This window comes from Conger conger, chromosome 5, assembly GCF_963514075.1.
Source record: "Conger conger chromosome 5, fConCon1.1, whole genome shotgun sequence".
Lineage (NCBI taxonomy): Eukaryota > Metazoa > Chordata > Actinopteri > Anguilliformes > Congridae > Conger > Conger conger.
In genome coordinates, this window is record NC_083764.1 from 20765615 (window position 1) to 20785310 (window position 19696).

A 19696-nucleotide genomic window follows, 5' to 3' on the forward strand; every position below is an offset into this window, starting at 1 on the left:
CTCAGGGAAATCAAACATCTAACTTATCAGCACGACACAAACAACAAATTCAAATTAAAAATATAAAGTAATTACACTTGAACTTGCCCTAAGTATGACTTTTTCATAATTGTTTCTTCAAAGTCAAAGAACTGCACCCCTTTTTAATAGCTAGTATGAAAAATAAGTCGTATCGGGAAAAACATAACGACTCTTCAAAGTAGCCTACACATTTCAATTTTTATTTTTAAAACAGGGGCCCTGGTGTCTCCTAGGAAACATCCCTCCATTTTGGAGGCATTCTGTCTGAGGTGCCCTTTCCTTTTTTTTCAGGTGCTCTTATTTGGGCGTGTGGGGACCTTAGGGCCCGCCCCCTGGCCCCTTAGCTCCTGGCTTATTTAAGGAGCCTCTTGCCCCCTCGCCCGGTGTCCCAGTGGAAGCGCCCGTCCTACCCTACAACTTGGTGAGTGTCCGCTACTGCTTCTCTCTTTGGACTACTTCAGAAACCTTGGAGTCACACTTCTCTTAGGCTTAACGCAGATAGGACCGAATTGACTGGTGCGACTAAAATGATAGGTTTCTTATAGATTTTATGATACTACACTCACAAATGACACTCTTCCGGGAGGATTAATTTACACTTAAGGGATGAGGGACATGCCTTCCTTGTAATGGAAATATATCTGTAGTAGTTATAGCCTTCACTGCATTGAATGGCTTCTTTCTAATGTAGTAATGGGAAATGAAAATGGACTGCACTTTAATGCTAAAGAAGAGAATACCTAATACCTGTTGTGTGTGAATACTGGCTGGTTCCTGTAGGAGTAGGGGACTTAGGCTTATTGTCTTTTTTGTTGGTAAGCTAAGTCATCTGTATCAGGGCTGATGATACAAGCAGTCAATAAAGGAACTTATCTGTATCACGCCTAATTATATGAGCAGTCACTAAGGTAACATACTCATACTGCATGTATTAGGACTCATTATTTAAGCAGTCAGCAAGCATACTCATCTGTATCCTGATGGCCTGAGGAACACAGGTCCAGTGTAGTGGATGAAGCCATCTGTGTCAAGGTCAGGATGCCTGCTGTAAACAGAGGTGTCGCTATGTGCAGACAGCTGCAGTGGCAGCCTTTCTCATCTGTCATACAGATAGGGGAGCTCCCTACACCTCCCAAACACTCAGGAAACAGCCCAGTTTGGAATTGTGTGAGCCCAATCTTAAAATAGGCAACTGACTTACTTGGGGCAACAGCACTGATCCAGTGGCCTGATGTAAAATCGGCAATTTTTCAAGACTTTTAACTTTCTTTCTCTGAAATACTAGCAAATACAATTTTACGCATCAGACCTGGATCAAAAATCTAAAATCCAAAGCCTACCTGTCAATCTGACAAAAAAAAATCTTAAGGAATTTGTATGCAACAGACATTTAACAGACATAATACTTCACATTGACAGATATTTAAGCTTAGGTAATTTAAGACAGCCTATTTTCAATGTGAACTTCAAATTAAATAGCCTTTAACTGTGTTAAACATTACCGACTGAACATAGAATATTAAGAAAGTGAGGCGTTTCCATACAGCTACACTTTATTACAAATGCATTTTTTCAGTAATCTGATTCTCAGTTGTAGCCTACAGCAAAGCATTCCTGTATGCTGCACACGCTTTTCCATTCGTATCCATAAACTATTTGCGCAATTTGACTATTCTTATCGTTGTGTGTTTATTTCCTCAAAAGACCATCCCAGAACAGACCAATCATGTGTGACGACGACGAAACTACCGCCCTTGTGTGCGACAACGGCTCTGGCCTGGTCAAGGCTGGATTCGCCGGAGATGACGCTCCCCGCGCCGTCTTCCCTTCCATCGTCGGAAGGCCCCGTCATCAGGTACAGTAAACAACGCAAAGTGTCTTCACACCGTTACAGAAAACAGCACGCACAACAATAACCGCTTCAGAAAACAGTACGCACAACTAATCGCTAATATTCGCCCATGTACTGTTTCAATATAAAAACAATAAATGCAATGTTTTCAGTCATTAGCCTATTTATAACTGTAACTGTGAGGTACTTTGCAATATAATACACAACCTAAGAATAAGTATAATTACTATTTTGTCATGCCTTTACAAAATTCATTGCTGTAATTATTTTTGGTTTCTATTAAAATTTCCATGCTCACTGTGAATCTGACTCCTCTCCCTAGGGTGTGATGGTGGGTATGGGTCAGAAAGACAGCTACGTAGGAGACGAGGCTCAGAGCAAGAGGGGTATCCTCACCCTGAAGTACCCCATCGAGCATGGCATCATCACCAACTGGGACGACATGGAGAAGGTGAGGATCTCTCAACCTGGTTACTACGGCAGGGAATAAATCACAGTGCTTCTGTAAATAAGAAAATAATAAATAAATAAGAAATAGTACCACGCTATTTTACTTAAAACGAAAATCACAATAATCATGTCATTCATTAAAAAAGCAGAATGGGTGGTTAGTGGGTTTCCCGGAATGATGATTTGTGCTCAGCCCTTCTCTCCTCTTGACCTGTCCAGATCTGGCACCACACCTTCTACAATGAGCTGCGTGTGGCCCCTGAGGAGCACCCCACTCTGCTCACAGAAGCCCCCCTGAACCCCAAAGCCAACAGGGAGAAGATGACCCAGGTATGCTCGTGCTCACTGTAGCTGTCTGTTCCTCTGAATGCGGATCCTCCTGAGCATTAAGGCAGGATAAACAACCCCGATTTCTCTGTGTCCTGCAGATCATGTTTGAGACCTTCAACGTCCCCGCCATGTACGTGGCCATCCAGGCTGTGCTGTCCCTGTACGCCTCTGGTCGTACCACAGGTTAGGATCCCTTATCACTTCTCTTCAGTCATCAGTGCTACTCAACAAGTAACGCAGCCCTGCTGAAACAGTTGGGAACTGGTTGACCAGTTCAAACTAGATCCTAGCTCGACACCGTTTAGTGGCTTAACCAGTTCAGACCAGCTCCCAGCTTGACCAGCTCTAGCTGTAACCCAGCTCATACCCAGCTAGACCAGCTTTATGACCAACTTGGCCATGCTGGGTTACCAGCTCATACCCAGCTAGACCAGCTTATGACCAGCTTGACCAGCTCAATTGTCAAGTTGGACTTCAGCAGTGGTCACAAGGCACAGTTGATTAACGCAATGCTGCATTTATAACAGAGCAGCTACTGTATTCAGTTCTGATGAAAGGAATGTCAGTAGAGCAGTGTTGGTGACTTCAGAGTTGGTTAGCGCAGTGTCAATAAGAATTTATTTTCTGCTTGTAGGTATTGTGCTGGACTCCGGTGATGGTGTGACCCACAACGTCCCCATCTATGAGGGTTACGCCCTGCCCCACGCCATCATGCGTCTGGATCTGGCTGGTCGCGATCTGACCGACTACCTGATGAAGATCCTGACTGAGAGAGGCTACTCTTTCGTCACAACCGGTAAGTACAGAGAAATCCAAGAAATCCCTACAATTTTCTCCATAAAGTTTCTCTATGTTTCAGGCCTTATTTAAAAAAATTATAATTCATAATAATAAATGACATACAGCACATCATTGTATATATAATTAAATATACATTAATAGAATCAATTTCACAATGCAGGGTTCAACAATAAGGTTTTTCTCACTTGCCTCGTCTGGCAAGTTGGGCAAGAAAAAAATATATTTGCCAAGACATAGTGCCCAGATTAGTGCACTGAAAAAAATAACACAACATAAGTTCTTATTGGTTTTTGCTATCATCAGATATTCCAACAAAAGAAAATCCAAATCATTAGATGAAGCATTTGATTAAAATGACCCTTCATTTTAATCAAATTATATATTTTTTTATTTAAAATTACTACTTATAATCAGATTATCCAATTATAAAAGCAGAGGCATATTTCACATTTTTATGAATGAAAAGCCTGTCCTCAGTAACCAACAAGAGGCTTGGCTTTTTTCTCACATTCAACTCTGCCAGCTTGGAACAAACTAATTAGTCCCTAATCACAGCAGTTTTATTTCTCCCTTGGTTTTACTTGACAAGGGCAAACATTTGTATTGTTGAACCTTGCATTCTATGTGGTAACCATGCTTGTACTAAGATATTCTGGTTATAGATTGTATAGCGTAAGGCTCCTGTATTGATGAGAAATGACTCATCTCATCTGTCTTTGTCGCCCCCTATAGCTGAGCGTGAGATCGTGCGTGACATCAAGGAGAAGCTGTGCTATGTCGCTCTGGACTTTGAGAATGAGATGGCCACCGCTGCTTCATCCTCCTCCCTGGAGAAGAGCTACGAGTTGCCTGACGGCCAGGTCATCACCATCGGCAACGAGCGTTTCCGCTGCCCCGAGACCCTGTTCCAGCCTTCCTTCATTGGTGAGAGTCCCTCAGACCTACAGACACAGCACAATCTCCCAACACTCAGCCTGCTGTAGATGACAAAGCCCTCTGATGAAGCATCCACATTCATGCACACACGTACCTATTTAGCAATCTTTAGACATCCTAACATTATTTCTGTGTTTGAAATGCCCACATTATTCAAAATTTCTAAACACCTTGTCATGAATATAAGCATGATATTTAGTAGTTTCTGGGGTATTACATTTAGTTGTAAATACATTACATATTAGGGGTATTACATTTAGAGGATGACAGCGTGGATATTTGTAGTAAATACTGTCCTGCACACCTGTGTGTTGCAGTCCAACACTCTTGAGTCCCTGTGATAATGGTGCTACCATTGCAGGATTTGACTCTAACTCTCACCCTCTCAGGTATGGAGTCTGCTGGTATCCATGAGACAGCCTACAACAGCATCATGAAGTGTGACATTGACATCCGCAAGGACCTGTACGCCAACAACGTCCTGTCTGGTGGTACCACCATGTACCCCGGTATTGCTGACCGCATGCAGAAGGAAATCACCGCCCTGGCCCCCAGCACCATGAAGATCAAGGTGAGGAACGACAACAACAAATACCATGACAAATTATCTGAAAAAGGATAAGATCTGGGGCCTTGTTTATAAAATGGTCTTACAATCAAATTGTCAACAATTCACAATACCATGACTAGGTAGCTGCTTATAAAGTTGCTGTTTGACGTGGATATGATCGTATTGCAACATAAAGTTCATAACAGATGTAAATGAATTTCCTTCTGTTTATGTGGAGGTACTTTAAACCGACATAAATAACTTTTTTTGGTTTCAGTTGTTGTTATAAGTCAAGCTAAGCACAGCTTACAAAGATGTTTTGGCCCCTGGACCAGTTCGATTGCAAGTGACTTTAAAATGGTAGTTGGCGTTCGCTCTTTTTTTGCTGACCCTACTTTTCTCTTCTTTTCTCCAGATCATTGCTCCCCCTGAGCGTAAATACTCAGTATGGATCGGTGGCTCCATCCTGGCCTCTCTGTCCACCTTCCAGCAGATGTGGATCAGCAAGCAGGAGTACGATGAGGCAGGCCCCTCCATCGTCCACAGGAAGTGCTTCTAAACAACCAAACCCTCACTTACCAACCCCACACTCCTTTGTCTGTTTCTACTGTGCCATTTACTGTATATACATGTTCTGTTGTAATAAAAATAGATGCCTGTGACAGTAATCAAGGTCTCTGCTTTTTATTCTGTGATAACTCAGAGAAACACACAAACTACAAATGAACTTTTAACTACAATTAACTACAAATATGGCAGCTGGTGTGGCCCCTCTGTGGGATCCAGAGGCTTAGAACATGTATACGAACACATAAGTACACACACATGAACACACATGCACACACACATATTCACACACTCATTTTGATGCACATTTTAAGATCATAATTCCCATACAATTTTACATTTGCAGGTGAATTATTATTAATAATATTTAGAAGTTTAGGGTGTTCAAAAATACACTGCAGACTAAAATACAGAATACAGCGAGCAGGCTTAGTATTACACATATACTGAACCTATACAGGTAAATACATTATCATCATGTATGATGATAACATCATCACCCTCGACAGTACAATGAATCCATGGCCACTATATACATGTTGATTTTAGAGCATATAGAGCTCATAGAGCATTGTTTCCAGGATTATATTTTCCCCCAGTTTCTCATCACGCATCCCTAAAATATATGATATGAATAGGGTATTTTCAGATATAATTAACACCAGATACTTTACTAACGGCCCAATAAACTACACCAAACACTTGGGAAAGACAAAGAAATATTGACCATCATTAAATCTCCAGTAGCAATATAAATCCAATAGGCTGTACAGTATACAGTTGTATGGTATACAGCTTAAGTTTGCATGAAGAAATAGTATTCATGATCACCCTTGCCTCAAATTTATCAAAGGAGCAGTAGGACCAGTGGTGGACAGTTAGTTTACAGTAATGAAGACAAACTGGGCAAAAGGCCAGAGGGACAAAAACTACTACTAAAACAGCATTGGGCCACCTAGTGGCCACGGTGGTTACTGCAACACATACTGTGGCCAGAGCAGAATAGTCCATTTCGGGACCCACTTACCAGAGGGTGTTTCTTGTAACCAGGAAGTCACACACCAGATTCAAACAAGGGCATTTTTTGTGGATTGATTGGTACAGTCATTCAATCAGGTGTGTGAGTTCCTGATTACAACTGGAGAAACACTTGTCTAGATACTGCTTATCGCTCTGCAGACTGATAGAACAGTTACTGTATCACCTCCAGCATTTGCATGTGGTTAATAATGGTATTTAGATATTCTGCTTCCATTTCTGATTGGTCCTTCATATAGGGGAGATTGGGGTCTCTTTTTAACACAGGGTCCATTGTTACCCAATCGTTTTTTGCCCAATCAGAAACAAGCTAGACTGCTTTAAATGAATGTGAATTCTGAGATGGTTTTCTGCTCACCACAATTGTGAGTGGTTATTTCAGTTACTGTAGCCTTTTTGTCAGCTTGAGCCAGTCCGGCCATTCTCCTTTGACCTCTCTCATGAACAAGGTGGAAATGCCACTCGCTCCACAGAACTGCCACTCGCTGGATGTTTTTTGTTTTTCACACCATTCTGAGTAAACTGAGATACTGTTGTGTGTTGAATCCCAGGAGATCAACAGTGACAGAAATACTCAAACCAGCCTGCCTGGTACCATCAATCATGCCACTGTGGAAATCACTGAGATCACCTTTTTCCCCCATTCTGATGGTTAATGTGAACATTAACTGAAGCTCCTGACTCGTATCTACATGATTTTATGCATTGCACTGCTGCCACACGATTGGCTGATTAGATAATCACGTAAATAAGTAGGTCTAAAGGTGTTCTTAACAAAGTGCTCAGTGGGTGTATATTTCATGTGTATACACGTTAGTCGTTGTTCATCGTATCGTGAGAATGCACATATTACATGGATTGTCAACAAATTCGTAATGAAATAATGGTTTTCCTCCGACGTAACAAAACATCCGCTACACAAGTAGTCGACATTAAATGGTCCATGGTGTACTATCCGTAGCTCCGTGAAGTTGGCAACAATTAGACTTCCTGTACAGAAGTTCCGGTTTCAACTTCCTGTGATTTTCCGTCAAAATAAGAGCTGCCGAGTAACGTTAAATAATGAGAACATAGTTACCGCGTTTGCTGCGCTTCCTCACATAATTACCATTGTTTAAATTCATTGCTGATAGAACTTACAAAAGTCAGCAAGCAACTAGCTTGCTATTTGACTAGTGACTATATTGTAGGCCAAGCATAAATTGCTTGACCCTGTCGGTTCAATAACTGCTCATTTGCATACCTGCTTACTGTTTGAAAAAAAAGTTGCCAAATATGAAGGGGCATACATTAAATCTATGTATAATATATATAAAATTATACATTTATTATCTAAAATCATGTTCCGAGCAATTGTTGCTGTATTTACAGTGTGGTAAGGGCATGCAATGCCATTGACTGTCAATTCACAAGCAGCTCATTTGCATAGCTCATAACTCAAAAACTAGAAATTGTTTCAAAATGAAAGGGGGTATACATTTGTTAGCTGGACCCTTATCTTTAATATTCTACAGTCCTTTCTGCAAAATCCTGTTCCGAGCAATTGTTGCTGTGTTTCTAGTGTGGGGAGGCCATACATTGCCATAGACTGTCAATTGCCACCTAACTCATTTGCCTAGCTGATAACTCAAAAACTATGAATTGTTTCAAAATGAAAGGGGGTATGCATTTGTTAGCTGGACCCATATCTTTAATATTCTACAGTCCTTTCTGTGAAATCCTGTTCCGAGCAATTGTTGCTGTGTTTCTAGTGTGGGGAGGCCATACGTTGCTATTGACTGTCAGTTGCCACCCAGCTCATTTGCATAGCTGATAACTCAAAAACTATTAATTGTTTCAAAATGAAATGGGGTATACATTTACTCTATATACCCTTATCTTTAATATTCTACAGTCCTTTCTGTGAAATCCTGGTCCGAGCAATTGTTGCTGTGTTTCTAGTGTGGGGTGGCCATACGTGCTAGACCCCCATCAGTCTGGCTTCAGATCGGGCCACTCGACAGAGACCGCGCTGCTCTCCATCAGTGAGTCACTCCATGCCGCACGAGCAGCCTCCCTCTCCTCTGTCCTCATTCTCCTAGATCTCTCTGCTGCCTTCGACACTGTGGATCACTCCATCCTCCTATCTGCCCTCTCAGCAATGGGCATCTGTGGCACAGCCCTGGACTGGATTGAGTCCTACCTCTCTGGTCGCTCCTTCGAGGTTGCCTGGGCTGGTTCGGTATCGACACCTCGGCCCCTCGCCACAGGAGTTCCCCAGGGCTCAGTCCTAGGCCCGCTTCTTTTTTCTCTTTACACTCGCTCCCTTGGCCCTGTGATCACTGCACATGGGCTATCCTACCACTGCTACGCGGACGATACCTAACTCTTCGTCTCGTTCCCGCCGTCTGATACGCAGGTTTCAGCCCGTATCTCTGCTTGCCTGATTGACATCCAGAGCTGGATGGACAACCACCATCTAAAGCTCAACCCAGGCAAGACTGAAATGATATTCATCCCTGCTAAAACCTCTCCCCATCTGGATCGCTCCATTTCCCTCGGGGATACCACACTCACGCCGTCACCCAGTGCAAGGAACCTCGGCGTGGTGATGGACAGCAGACTGTCCCTTTCCGAGAACATTGCAGCGGTGACCCGGTCTTGCAGGTTCTTCCTATACAACATACAGAGAATCCGCCCCTTTCTCACCCCCTACTCGACCCAGCTCCTGGTCCAAGCGATGGTTCTGTCCCGCCTGGACTACTGCAATTCCCTCTTGGCTGGCCTCCCAGTGTCTGCCATCAGACCCCTCCAACTCATCCAGAATGCAGCAGCTCGTCTGGTCTTCAACCTTCCCAAATACTCACACGTCACCCCCCTGCTTACTTCCCTCCACTGTCATGGCTCGCATCTAATTCAAAACATTGGTGCTAGCCTTCCAAGCAGTTAAAGGGTCTTCCCCAGCTTATCTACAAAAAATCATCAGACCCTACACCCATGCCAGACCTCTTCGTTCAGCCTCCACAGGCCGCTTGGCACCTCCCCCTCTCCGAACCTCCACCTCACGCTCACGACTACTGTCTGTTCTGGCTCCACGGTGGTGGAACGAACTCCCCGTTGAGGTCAGAACTGTAGAATCTCTCCCCACCTTCAAGCGCAAGCTGAAGACGCACCTCTTCAAGCAGCACCTCTCCCCGTCCCTCCCTACCTCCCTGTGAACCTTAATTGTTGTCTCTGTGATGTGCTTTGTGTATCGGTATTTTTAGTTGGCTAGGTAAGCAGTGTTTGGATAGTTCACTTTGGTCACTTTTGCTCTGTTTGTTTGTTAATTTGTTCTCAAAAAAATAAAATAAATAAAATAAAAATAAAAGGCCCTCATCTTTATCTTTGTTGTACAGGTAGCAGTTGAAATTGTACTTCCCTCTAGGGTCTTTCAGCGAACTTATCCCTGGTTATGGGTTTGCACTTTGTTGTACGTCGCTCTGGATAAGAGCGTCTGCTAAATGCCAATAATGTAATACATTGCTATTGACTGTCAATTCACAAGCAGCTCATTTGCATAGCTGATAACTCAAAAAGCTATAAATTATTTCAAAATGAAAGGGGGTATACATTTACTCTATATACCCATATCTTTAATATTCTACAGTCCTTTCTGTGAAATCCTGGAAACAATTGGCTAAATGATTCCATTATAAACACATACCTGTCATTTTTAATCAGAACAGTACCCAAAAAAATAATTCTTGCAGTCCCCTCTACTGCAACTATTTGTTAGCCAGGAACTGTATAGTTTGTACTGCAAGACAATTGAGGTCTTGCCAAATTTACCAAATTTAAAAAGAAATTTAAATTTGTTTTTGTTCCAGTGAATTTAGATTTGTTACATTGGACCATGATTCATATTACAATGGAACATTGCAGGATATTAGAGGTAAAAATATTTTTAAAAGCAATATTAATGGATTCACTGAAGCACCACAACTCATCTTTATTAGCAGTTCTTGACCGTCTCTCACTCTATTTATCTTTACAGTATTTTGGCATTACAGGAAAACTACATCCAGTAAATTTGGTTTTTGAATATGCTCACCAATGTCCTTCCTTTCCAGGTCAGTTAGATGGGAGCAGCTTTGGACTTTACGTTTGTGTTTTCAAAAAGTATAATACTTGATAGTAATCAGTTAAATTGCAGTCCAAGTAAAATGTGAAAGGTTGTCCTGGATGACTTAACTTAAAATTAAATACTCATTAGAATTAGCCCAACAGTAAATCCTCCTTACAATTAAGGCCTCGGTTTGTTTCCAAGTCCCATTTGTGTCCCTACTTACTTCCCACTGCCATATTGTCATTTTTTTCCCCCTTGTCTTCATCACAATCATACTGCAGCGCTGAGACACCCCCCACATACTGCCCCAGGACCGCCACCTCCTTCATCTGCACCCTGCCAATCTCACACACATTCAAAACCCATCACAGGAACAAATTGTTCATAATTAATTGTTAATTGTTTTATCTGACCATCATTGTCACCCGTAAGCCAGCCAGAGGAGAATGGGCCCCCCACTTAAGTCTGGTTCCTCCCAAGGTTTCTTCCTTCTCCACCTTGGAAGTTTTTCCATGCCACTGTTGCCCTAGGCTTGCTTTTGTGGGGGGAAAGGCTGGGGCTTGCGCTAAAGCTGTGTTTCTCAACTCTAGTCTTGCCGGAAGGTTTTTGTTGTAACCAGAAACTGAAACAACTAATTTAATAACTGAACCAATCATACCACCAAAAATGCCCTGAATTAAATAAATCAATTAATAAATTCCTGGTTGAGAAGCACTGCTCTAAAGCATGTACTGACAAATATAGCGTGAAATGTGCAACACAAATAAAGTTGATTTGACTTTAATTTCATTGTAAAGTTGCATGGTTTGGGTTTATCCCTGGGTATATAGGTCTATAATGAGCAGCATGTGAATTGACAGTCTATAGCAATGAATGCCCACCCTGCACCTGACACACAGCAACAATTGCTGTGAGCAGGATTTTGCAGAAAGGACTATAGAATATTAGAGATAAGGGTCCAGCTAACAAATGTATACCCCCTTTCATTTTGAAACAATTTCTAGTTTTTGAGTTATGAGCTATGCAAATGAGCTGGGTGGCAACTGACAGTCTATGGCAACGTATGGCCTCCCCACACTAGAAACACAGCAACAATTGCTCGGAACAGGATTTTGCAGAAAGGACTGTAGAATATTAAAGATATGGGTCCAACTAACAAATGTATACCCCCTTTCATTTTGAAACAATTTCTAGTTTTTGAGTTATGAGCTATGCAAATGAGCTGGGTGGCAATTGACAGTCAATAGCAACGTATGGCCACCCCACACTAGAAACACAGCAACAATTGCTCGGAACAGGATTTTGCAGAAAGGACTGTTTCATATTAAAGATATGGGTCCAGCTAACAAATGTATACCCCCTTTCATTTTGAAACAATTCATAGTTTTTGAGTAATCAGCTATGCAAATGAGTTGGGTGGCAATTGACAGTCAATAGCAACGTATGGCCTCCCCACACTAGAAACACAGCAACAATTGCTCGGAACAGGATTTTGCAGAAAGGACTGTTTCATATTAAAGATATGGGTCCAGCTAACAAATGTATACCCCCTTTCATTTTGAAACAATTCATAGTTTTTGAGTTATCAGCTATGCAAATGAGTTGGGTGGCAATTGACAGTCTATGGCAATGTATGGCCCCCCCACACTAGAAACACAGCAACAATTGCTCGGAACAGGATTTTGCAGAAAGGACTGTTTCATATTAAAGATATGGGTCCAGCTAACAAATGTATACCCCCTTTCATTTTGAAACAATTCATAGTTTTTGAGTTATCAGCTATGCAAATGAGTTGGGTGGCAATTGACAGTCAATAGCAACGTATGGCCACCCCACACTAGAAACACAGCAACAATTGCTCGGAACAGGATTTTGCAGAAAGGACTGTTTCATATTAAAGATATGGGTCCAGCTAACAAATGTATACCCCCTTTTATTTTGAAACAATTAATAGTTTTTGAGTTATCAGCTATGCAAATGAGTTGGGTGGCAATTGACAGTCAATAGCAACGTATGGCCACCCCACACTAGAAACACAGCAACAATTGCTCGGAACAGGATTTTGCAGAAAGGACTGTAGAATATCAAAGATAAGGGTCCAGCTAACAAATATATACCCCCTTTCATTTTGAAACAATTTCTAGTTTTTGAGTTATCAGCTATGCAAATGAGCTGGGTGGCAACTGACAGTCAATAGCAACGTATGGCCACCCCACACTAGAAACACAGCAACAATTGCTCGGAACAGGATTTTGCAGAAAGGACTGTAGAATATTAAAGATAAGGGTCCAACTAACAAATGTATACCCCCTTTCATTTTGAAACAATTTCTAGTTTTTGAGTTATCAGCTATGCAAATGAGCTGGGTGGCAACTGACAGTCAATAGCAACGTATGGCCACCCCACACTAGAAAAACAGCAACAATTGCTCGGAACAGGATTTTGCAGAAAGGACTGTAGAATATTAAAGATATGGGTCCAGCTAACAAATGTATACCCCCTTTCATTTTGAAACAATTTCTAGTTTTTGAGTTATCAGCTATGCAATTGAGCTGGGTGGCAATTGACAGTCAATAGCAACGTATGGCCACCCCACACTAGAAACACAGCAACAATTGCTCGGAACAGGATTTCACAGAAAGGACTGTAGAATATCAAAGATAAGGGCCCAGCTAACAAATGTATACCCCCTTTCATTTTGAAACAATTTCTAGTTTTTGAGTTATGAGCTATGCAAATGAGTTGGGTGGCAACTGACAGTCTATGGCAATGCATGCCCATACCACACCTGACAGACAGCAACAACAGGTGGCAAACAGTTTTTATTGAAATTTGTGCACAATTGTATATTCTCTGCAAATACATCACAATCATATCCAACTGTATTAATTTAACAATTAAAATTGACAAAATTACAGTTCATAAATAATTTTATTCACCGAATTTTTATTTTGATAAATGCGAACCGGAAGTCTCCAATTGTGGCCAGCAACATTTGCCAACTTCACGCAGCTACTATCCGTCGGGCCAATGACAATCTGCCACGCCAGTGATATTAGCTGCGTAGCAACAGAACAAGTCTATTTACCCTGCGCGTGAACGGTGAACTGAAGAAAAATCTTCTTTTATATTTTCCTCATCGATTATAAGGTAAGCAAATGCAGCATTAAGAGCTCTGGAAACACACTTGTAATTGCATATGATATAGCGCATTTTGCGTAGATGTGCTAGGAAATAATTATTATTTCACAGTTTCATCACGCACAATGCATCTCTCTCACGATTATTGAGGGAAATGCTACAACGAACAGTCTATGACGTAATGTGCAGTAGGCTATTGGCTACCGACGGGTGGAATAGCTCTTTATCGATGAAAAATGCATGTTAAAAACAATTTGCGTAATTTGGGGTGCTATTTTCAATTCGAAATGCAAATGCAAAACAAAACGAATGGATAACATGCAAAGTGAGTGCAATAATCTAGCCTTATCATTGTCGATTTGTATCATTAAGGTTACTTGTGTAAAAATAACTGGGCAATCGTGTTGTTCGACCAACCATACCATTGACAGTTTAATTAGTGTGTCCGGAACTCATGCTGTCAGATGAGATTTAGCAATAGCATAGGCTACTTGTTTGGAATTGATGCGCGCACTGGGTTGTCGGGGAAAGATGTTTTAATGTAGGGCATCAAACAGACACAGTCTACCTGAGTAAGGGTAGGCTACATTTTAGCCGAAACGGGCATTGTGATAGCCTGCAATTATGGAGTTAAGGATGAAAATTGGAGTCATGGACCACATTTTCCAGTTCTAGGCGAAGTCGACTATGAAGTCGACATCCAGGGTGGCGCACACGGCACACACAGTGATGCTGGCTGTTGTGTTGTCCTGGGTGGCCTTGGCATCCGGCCGGAGCACGCGCATGGCGGACCAGGTATCGGAGGCTGACATTCAGCGTCTACTGCACGGTGTCATGGAGCAGTTGGGAATCGCCCGCCCGCGCGTGGAGTACCCCGCTCACCAAGCCACAAATATTGTAGGGCCTCAGAGTATACAAGGTAGGCTACAGCTCAGTACCAAATTGACACGGCTCGCTTTCATAATTAACAGAGTCACATCTGTTCTCAGTCTACTCACAGCAGTTGCTTAGAAGCAAATGTGTTGCTCGGCAACCGTAAATCCTTATATTGCTGACCTTCTGTGACTGCTGCAGTTATTTTCCATTTTTAATACAAAGACACAATAAAATCATGAAAACAGGTACATAGCGGGTTGAATTATTACTGACATAAAAATAATTTACATAAAGCATTTCGCAGTGCATTTTTTAAATTTGTCCCTTAAACATTCCTCATTTGCAGTAGGGAAATCCCCAAACGTATGCATGAAGTTGCCGATGAATATGAGGTATTTGTATTCTTTTGTATTCTTTTAACCTCCTATTATGTTTGGGGGCAATTTGACCCAATTCAGTATTTGGCATCTCTTAAAAACCAGTTCACCTTTTTTCATCTTCAATACTATATGATTTTTATTTTTTTCTATTTTGGTAGGATTAAATAGTAAACATGCAAAAAACATAATGTTTTCAGAAGTGCTGTACCAACTTTGCATATGGACTTATTTTGACCCTCTGTATAAAATGGTCATATACAAATATACAACCATTTTTATCTCAGATTTCTTTGTGGATGATTCTGATGGCACTTTCCCATACAGGTGCCAAACTTTCACTTCTTGTACCTCAGGCTCTAAAATGAGATGTTTCTCACCAAATTTTCATACGGATAAAAGGCTAGTAATTTGGGAGACAATAAAAAGGCGACATACAAAGTGTCAGCGTTTCTCTTGTGGAATAATTTTGCTTTTATTTAAACTGTTGGGGTCAATTTAACCCCAAAATATAAATGCGGTCATTAACTCTTAACATAATAGGAAAGTAAAAAGAAACATTGGGAGTGGCCTTGCTTAGCTCACTTTCTGTCTTTCTGTTTGCTGTTTTTGTAACTCTTTTGCTCTATCCATGATGAATGGACAATTTAATTTAGCCATATCATTTATTTGCAGATAATAATGTCTATATCTAGCCATTTTCCATTTGAAAAAAATGTCTGGACTGCATTGTTGATCTGAAATATTTAATCTCCCAGGTGGTGCCCACGAGGGTCTTCAGCACCTGGGTCCCTACGGTAACATCCCCAATATTGTGGCCGAGCTGACTGGGGACAATGTTCCTAAGGACTTCAGCGAGGACCAGGGTTACCCTGATCCCCCTAACCCCTGTCCTCTGGGAAAGACCGGTAGGAAGTGAATTTAAATACAGCTGAAAACATAGACGTGTCATGCGAACAAGGTTGCCATGGTGATTTCCGTTGCTGTCCTCGCTGTTTCAGCGGCAGATGGCTGCTTGGAGAATTCGCCGGACACCGCTGAGTTCAGCAGGGAGTTCCAGCAGCACCAGCACCTGTTTGACCCAGAGCATGACTACCCGGCACTAGCCAAATGGGTGAGTGAACACAACTACCCACAGGGCAAATGGGCGCCAAAGCCAAAACTACCCAGCACTGAAGATAGCCCTAGACCGACAAATTATTGGTCAGCTGAGGGTAGGTTCATGGTAATGGTTATTTCACCACAGTTCAATATATTGCACCAACAAGGCTCAACTCACCCTACTATTGAACTGATCAACTTCACCTGAACAGGTTCAGTAGATATTACTAAACCATAATAATAACAACAACAGCAATAATAATAATAATAATGATAATTTTAATCGGAAATTGGAAAATTGAAAGGTGCTAACTAATTGCGTAAAAAGCAGAAGCTGTTGCAGCTCTTTGCAGGGATTTATGCTTACCTTTTTTTCTGACCTTTTCAGAATAAGGAGCTGTTGTATGAGAAACTGAAGGGTGGACCAAAAAGAAGCAAAAGGGTATGTTCTCTTTATACTGATGTTTATAAGTGCTGTTTAAATCTTTAGTTTTTTAGTTTAGATTATTTTGTGAAGACTGCTGGTGTCAGGCTCACCCAGTTGGTCAGGATCACATTTTAAAGAAATATTCTGTATTAAGCCAACGCAGATGGAGTACACTGTATTCTGATGCTCAATACACTTGAGCCCCATGAAGATGTCAATTGTTAAATGGACACCAGTCATTTTATTGTGATGAAATTTAAACTGCACTGTAGACTGAAGGGCTCAATCTGGCATCTAAAATAACATGGGGGAGAAGAAACTATGTTTGGTGTTCAACCATTTTAACTCTGATTGTGCTAACATAATCAGGTCTTTTTATATTAGGGAGATTGATATTCCCTTAATGCAGTTGCTAATTCAGTCAATTCATTTTGGTTGTAGAGCACTAATCCCTATCTGATGGGCCAGAGACTGGATAATGTTGTGGCCAAGAAATCTGTGCCCCATTTCTCAGAAGAGGAGGAGGACCCCACCGTCAGCAGTATCAAAAACTGAACCACTGTCATCAAGCTGCATGTTTATTTCGTGTACTATACTATCAAAGCTTACAGCTACCATTTTCAAATCAATCAAGTGCCAGTATTTGATGTGTTTTGTAAATACAAAGAAAATACACTCATTTTCTTTTACTTTAACAATAGCACTTGCTGTTGGTTATTGACCTGCAACACCATTGAATAGCCTTGTGTGTGTTTAGCCTGATACAATAAAATATTTGCTCATGTGCACACATAGTAGTATATAATACTTTTAGATATCATATGACGTATACATTTCTTACCAATACATCTGGGTTGAAAAAGTAGACTGACGAATATGCACCATTACACATAGGTTCATTAATAAGTTATATATTTAATGATATGTAGGATACCGGATACTATAAGAAAAAAATGTGAGCACAGTGTTAGATGAAAAAGAAAGCTGTAACTTGTCATTGCTGTCACTTTAACTGGATTTAACCCTCCTATTATGTTTTGGGTCAATTTGACCCCATTCTTTGTTTGACATCTTTTAAAAAAAAGTTTTAATCTTGATACTGTATGATTATTTTCATTTTATATTTTGGTGGGATTAAATAGTAAACATGCAATAAACATAATGCTATGTTTTCAGAAGCCCTGTACTAACTTTGCATGTGTATGGGCTTATTTTGACCCTCTGTAACGGTATAAAATGTGAGAAAATATACAACCATTTTTATTTTTTATCTCAGATTTCTTTGTGGATGATTCTGGTGGCACTTTCCCATACAGGTGCCAAACTTTCACTTCCTGTACTCAGGCTCTGAGATATTTATGGATAAAAGGCTAGTCATTTTGGGAGACAATAAGAAGGCGACACACAAAGTGTCAAAATATTTATTTTGCAATAATTTTGTGTTTATTTAAACTGTTGGGGGCAATTTGATCCCAAACATAAAAGCGGTCAAAAACTCAACAAAATAGGAGGGTTAAAGCAAGCAAAACACCAACGAATTTCATCCCAATATTCATGAATAATACAGTAATGTGCCATACAACAGTGTATTATGCATGAACCATAATGCATTGTTATGTCTTAAATTATTAAATACTACAGAGCTAACCATCTCCTCCAGGTATTTCAAGTCTAATTTTAACCCTGAATAAAAATAGAGTTTGACAACAGAACCGGCCTTTGAAATAATCCAGTTTACTGAACGTCAAATGCATTTTCCACCCCTGTATAACAAACATTCTTTCCAGCAATATCTGATTCAAACACAGGGAAAAGGCACTCAAAAGAAAACAAAAAACAAATATAACACAAAACAATAGAATAGAAAACTATAATTTATTGATGTGGGCTTAAACAACCCAGCTGAGTGAAGTTTCTGACGCTAATATTGAAACACATTACAATCTCTCTCACTCCTCTTTGGGTAGAAATCATTTCATGATTACTTTGACACATTTGAAAAATGTTGCTATTTTGAATGAAAGTGCTTAAAATATATTTTTAAGTATAACTGCATGGTTAAAATCTAAAATCTGTTTCAAATACATACAATTGTATGAATTGACATAGAAAGTGCATAAAACTGTTCAAAATCACCCCAAAATATATTTTAGTTTTCGCTTTGTTTTTTTGTTGTTGTCACAAACACTATATATTTTTTTGGCTAGTAATAGAAGTCCAGCATTAAGTGGCGTCTTGGCAATAAAAAGTGGGAACATTTCTACAATGGTATGCTGGTACAGCAGTGCTTTGTCACACATTTTCTATTTCTATATTTTATTTTCTTCTGCACCTTTCTGTTCTGTTGTACATTTCAAAGAGTGCAGAAAATGTGTTACAATTCAAGTAGTAAACATGACGCAGTGTTGAAACCGAAGATAAACCGGTGTTTTTATTGTGCAACAGCCTTTCTGTTCAAGAGCATGGCTGTCTTCATACAGCTGTGATTCAGTCAAAGGACCTATTGCCTAAAATGCAGTGAGGTGTTATAAAAAGCATAAGATTATCTTGCGAAAAAAGATGGGTTAAATTGCCTTTACGAGCAAAACACATTTTCAGTAATTGAGAGCAAATCCCTTTAACAGCTCCTGATTTCCCCTGGCCTGCCGGACTGAGATTAACACAAAGTACTGGATATTTTACCTGAAATAATGACAATAATCTACAATGCAGGGCACTTAAGAACTGAGCTGTAGAATCCATGTTTTTTCTGACTCAACAGCGGAATGGAAAGGTTTCTTCATTACAACACATTTATGGCTTCTTAAAGGCATGTTGGTGATTAAAATAAGCATTGAATTCTTCTAGCCCGACATTTCAAAAGACAGAAACGGGTTACAGTAATATAAAAGACATCTGAATCTATACCTACGGGCGATCTGGACACATACACTGGACACTGTATAAAGTGTAAAGCTGTGCAAAACAGGGTTTTCATAAAATGGCTTTTCATAAAAATAACTGTACAGCATAAAGGAGACCCAGGCTATGACATAGAATAAAGATTTCCATTAAATATAATTACACTTCTAATTTGGGTTGTGATACAGGATGCTTATTTGTGACACATATTCTGAATCAATGACAGTTGTGAAGCATAACA

The 19696-nt window shown here is 40.5% G+C and overlaps 2 protein-coding genes across 2 annotated transcripts; both read left to right on the top strand.

Moving 5' to 3' along the window:
* Positions 1-312: 312 nt before the first annotated feature.
* On the top strand, positions 313-5608 carry actc1a (actin alpha cardiac muscle 1a). Its single transcript, XM_061241394.1, has 9 exons — positions 313-442; positions 1726-1876; positions 2196-2324; positions 2543-2653; positions 2752-2836; positions 3288-3449; positions 4187-4378; positions 4780-4961; positions 5356-5608. The coding sequence occupies exons 2-9, from the start codon at positions 1748-1750 to the stop codon at positions 5497-5499; spliced, it is 1134 nt and encodes a 377-aa protein (XP_061097378.1). The 5' UTR covers positions 313-442; positions 1726-1747; the 3' UTR covers positions 5500-5608.
* Positions 5609-13663: 8055 nt separating this feature from the next.
* On the top strand, positions 13664-18266 carry LOC133128608 (neuroendocrine protein 7B2). Its single transcript, XM_061242266.1, has 6 exons — positions 13664-13782; positions 14443-14692; positions 15785-15934; positions 16028-16140; positions 16516-16569; positions 16996-18266. The coding sequence occupies exons 2-6, from the start codon at positions 14461-14463 to the stop codon at positions 17107-17109; spliced, it is 663 nt and encodes a 220-aa protein (XP_061098250.1). The 5' UTR covers positions 13664-13782; positions 14443-14460; the 3' UTR covers positions 17110-18266.
* Positions 18267-19696: the final 1430 nt, after the last annotated feature.

Excerpts from the sequence above, each read along its gene's own strand:
- actc1a (XM_061241394.1), top strand. The coding sequence starts at position 1,748 with ATGTGTGACGACGACGAAACTACCGCCCTTGTGTGCGACAACGGCTCT. Across the intron at positions 2,654-2,751 it reads ACAGGGAGAAGATGACCCAG|ATCATGTTTGAGACCTTCAA; the intron begins GTATGCTCGTGC and ends TGTGTCCTGCAG. Across the intron at positions 4,379-4,779 it reads GTTCCAGCCTTCCTTCATTG|GTATGGAGTCTGCTGGTATC; the intron begins GTGAGAGTCCCT and ends TCACCCTCTCAG.
- LOC133128608 (XM_061242266.1), top strand. The coding sequence starts at position 14,461 with ATGAAGTCGACATCCAGGGTGGCGCACACGGCACACACAGTGATGCTG. Across the intron at positions 16,141-16,515 it reads ACCCGGCACTAGCCAAATGG|AATAAGGAGCTGTTGTATGA; the intron begins GTGAGTGAACAC and ends TGACCTTTTCAG. Across the intron at positions 16,570-16,995 it reads GACCAAAAAGAAGCAAAAGG|AGCACTAATCCCTATCTGAT; the intron begins GTATGTTCTCTT and ends TTTTGGTTGTAG.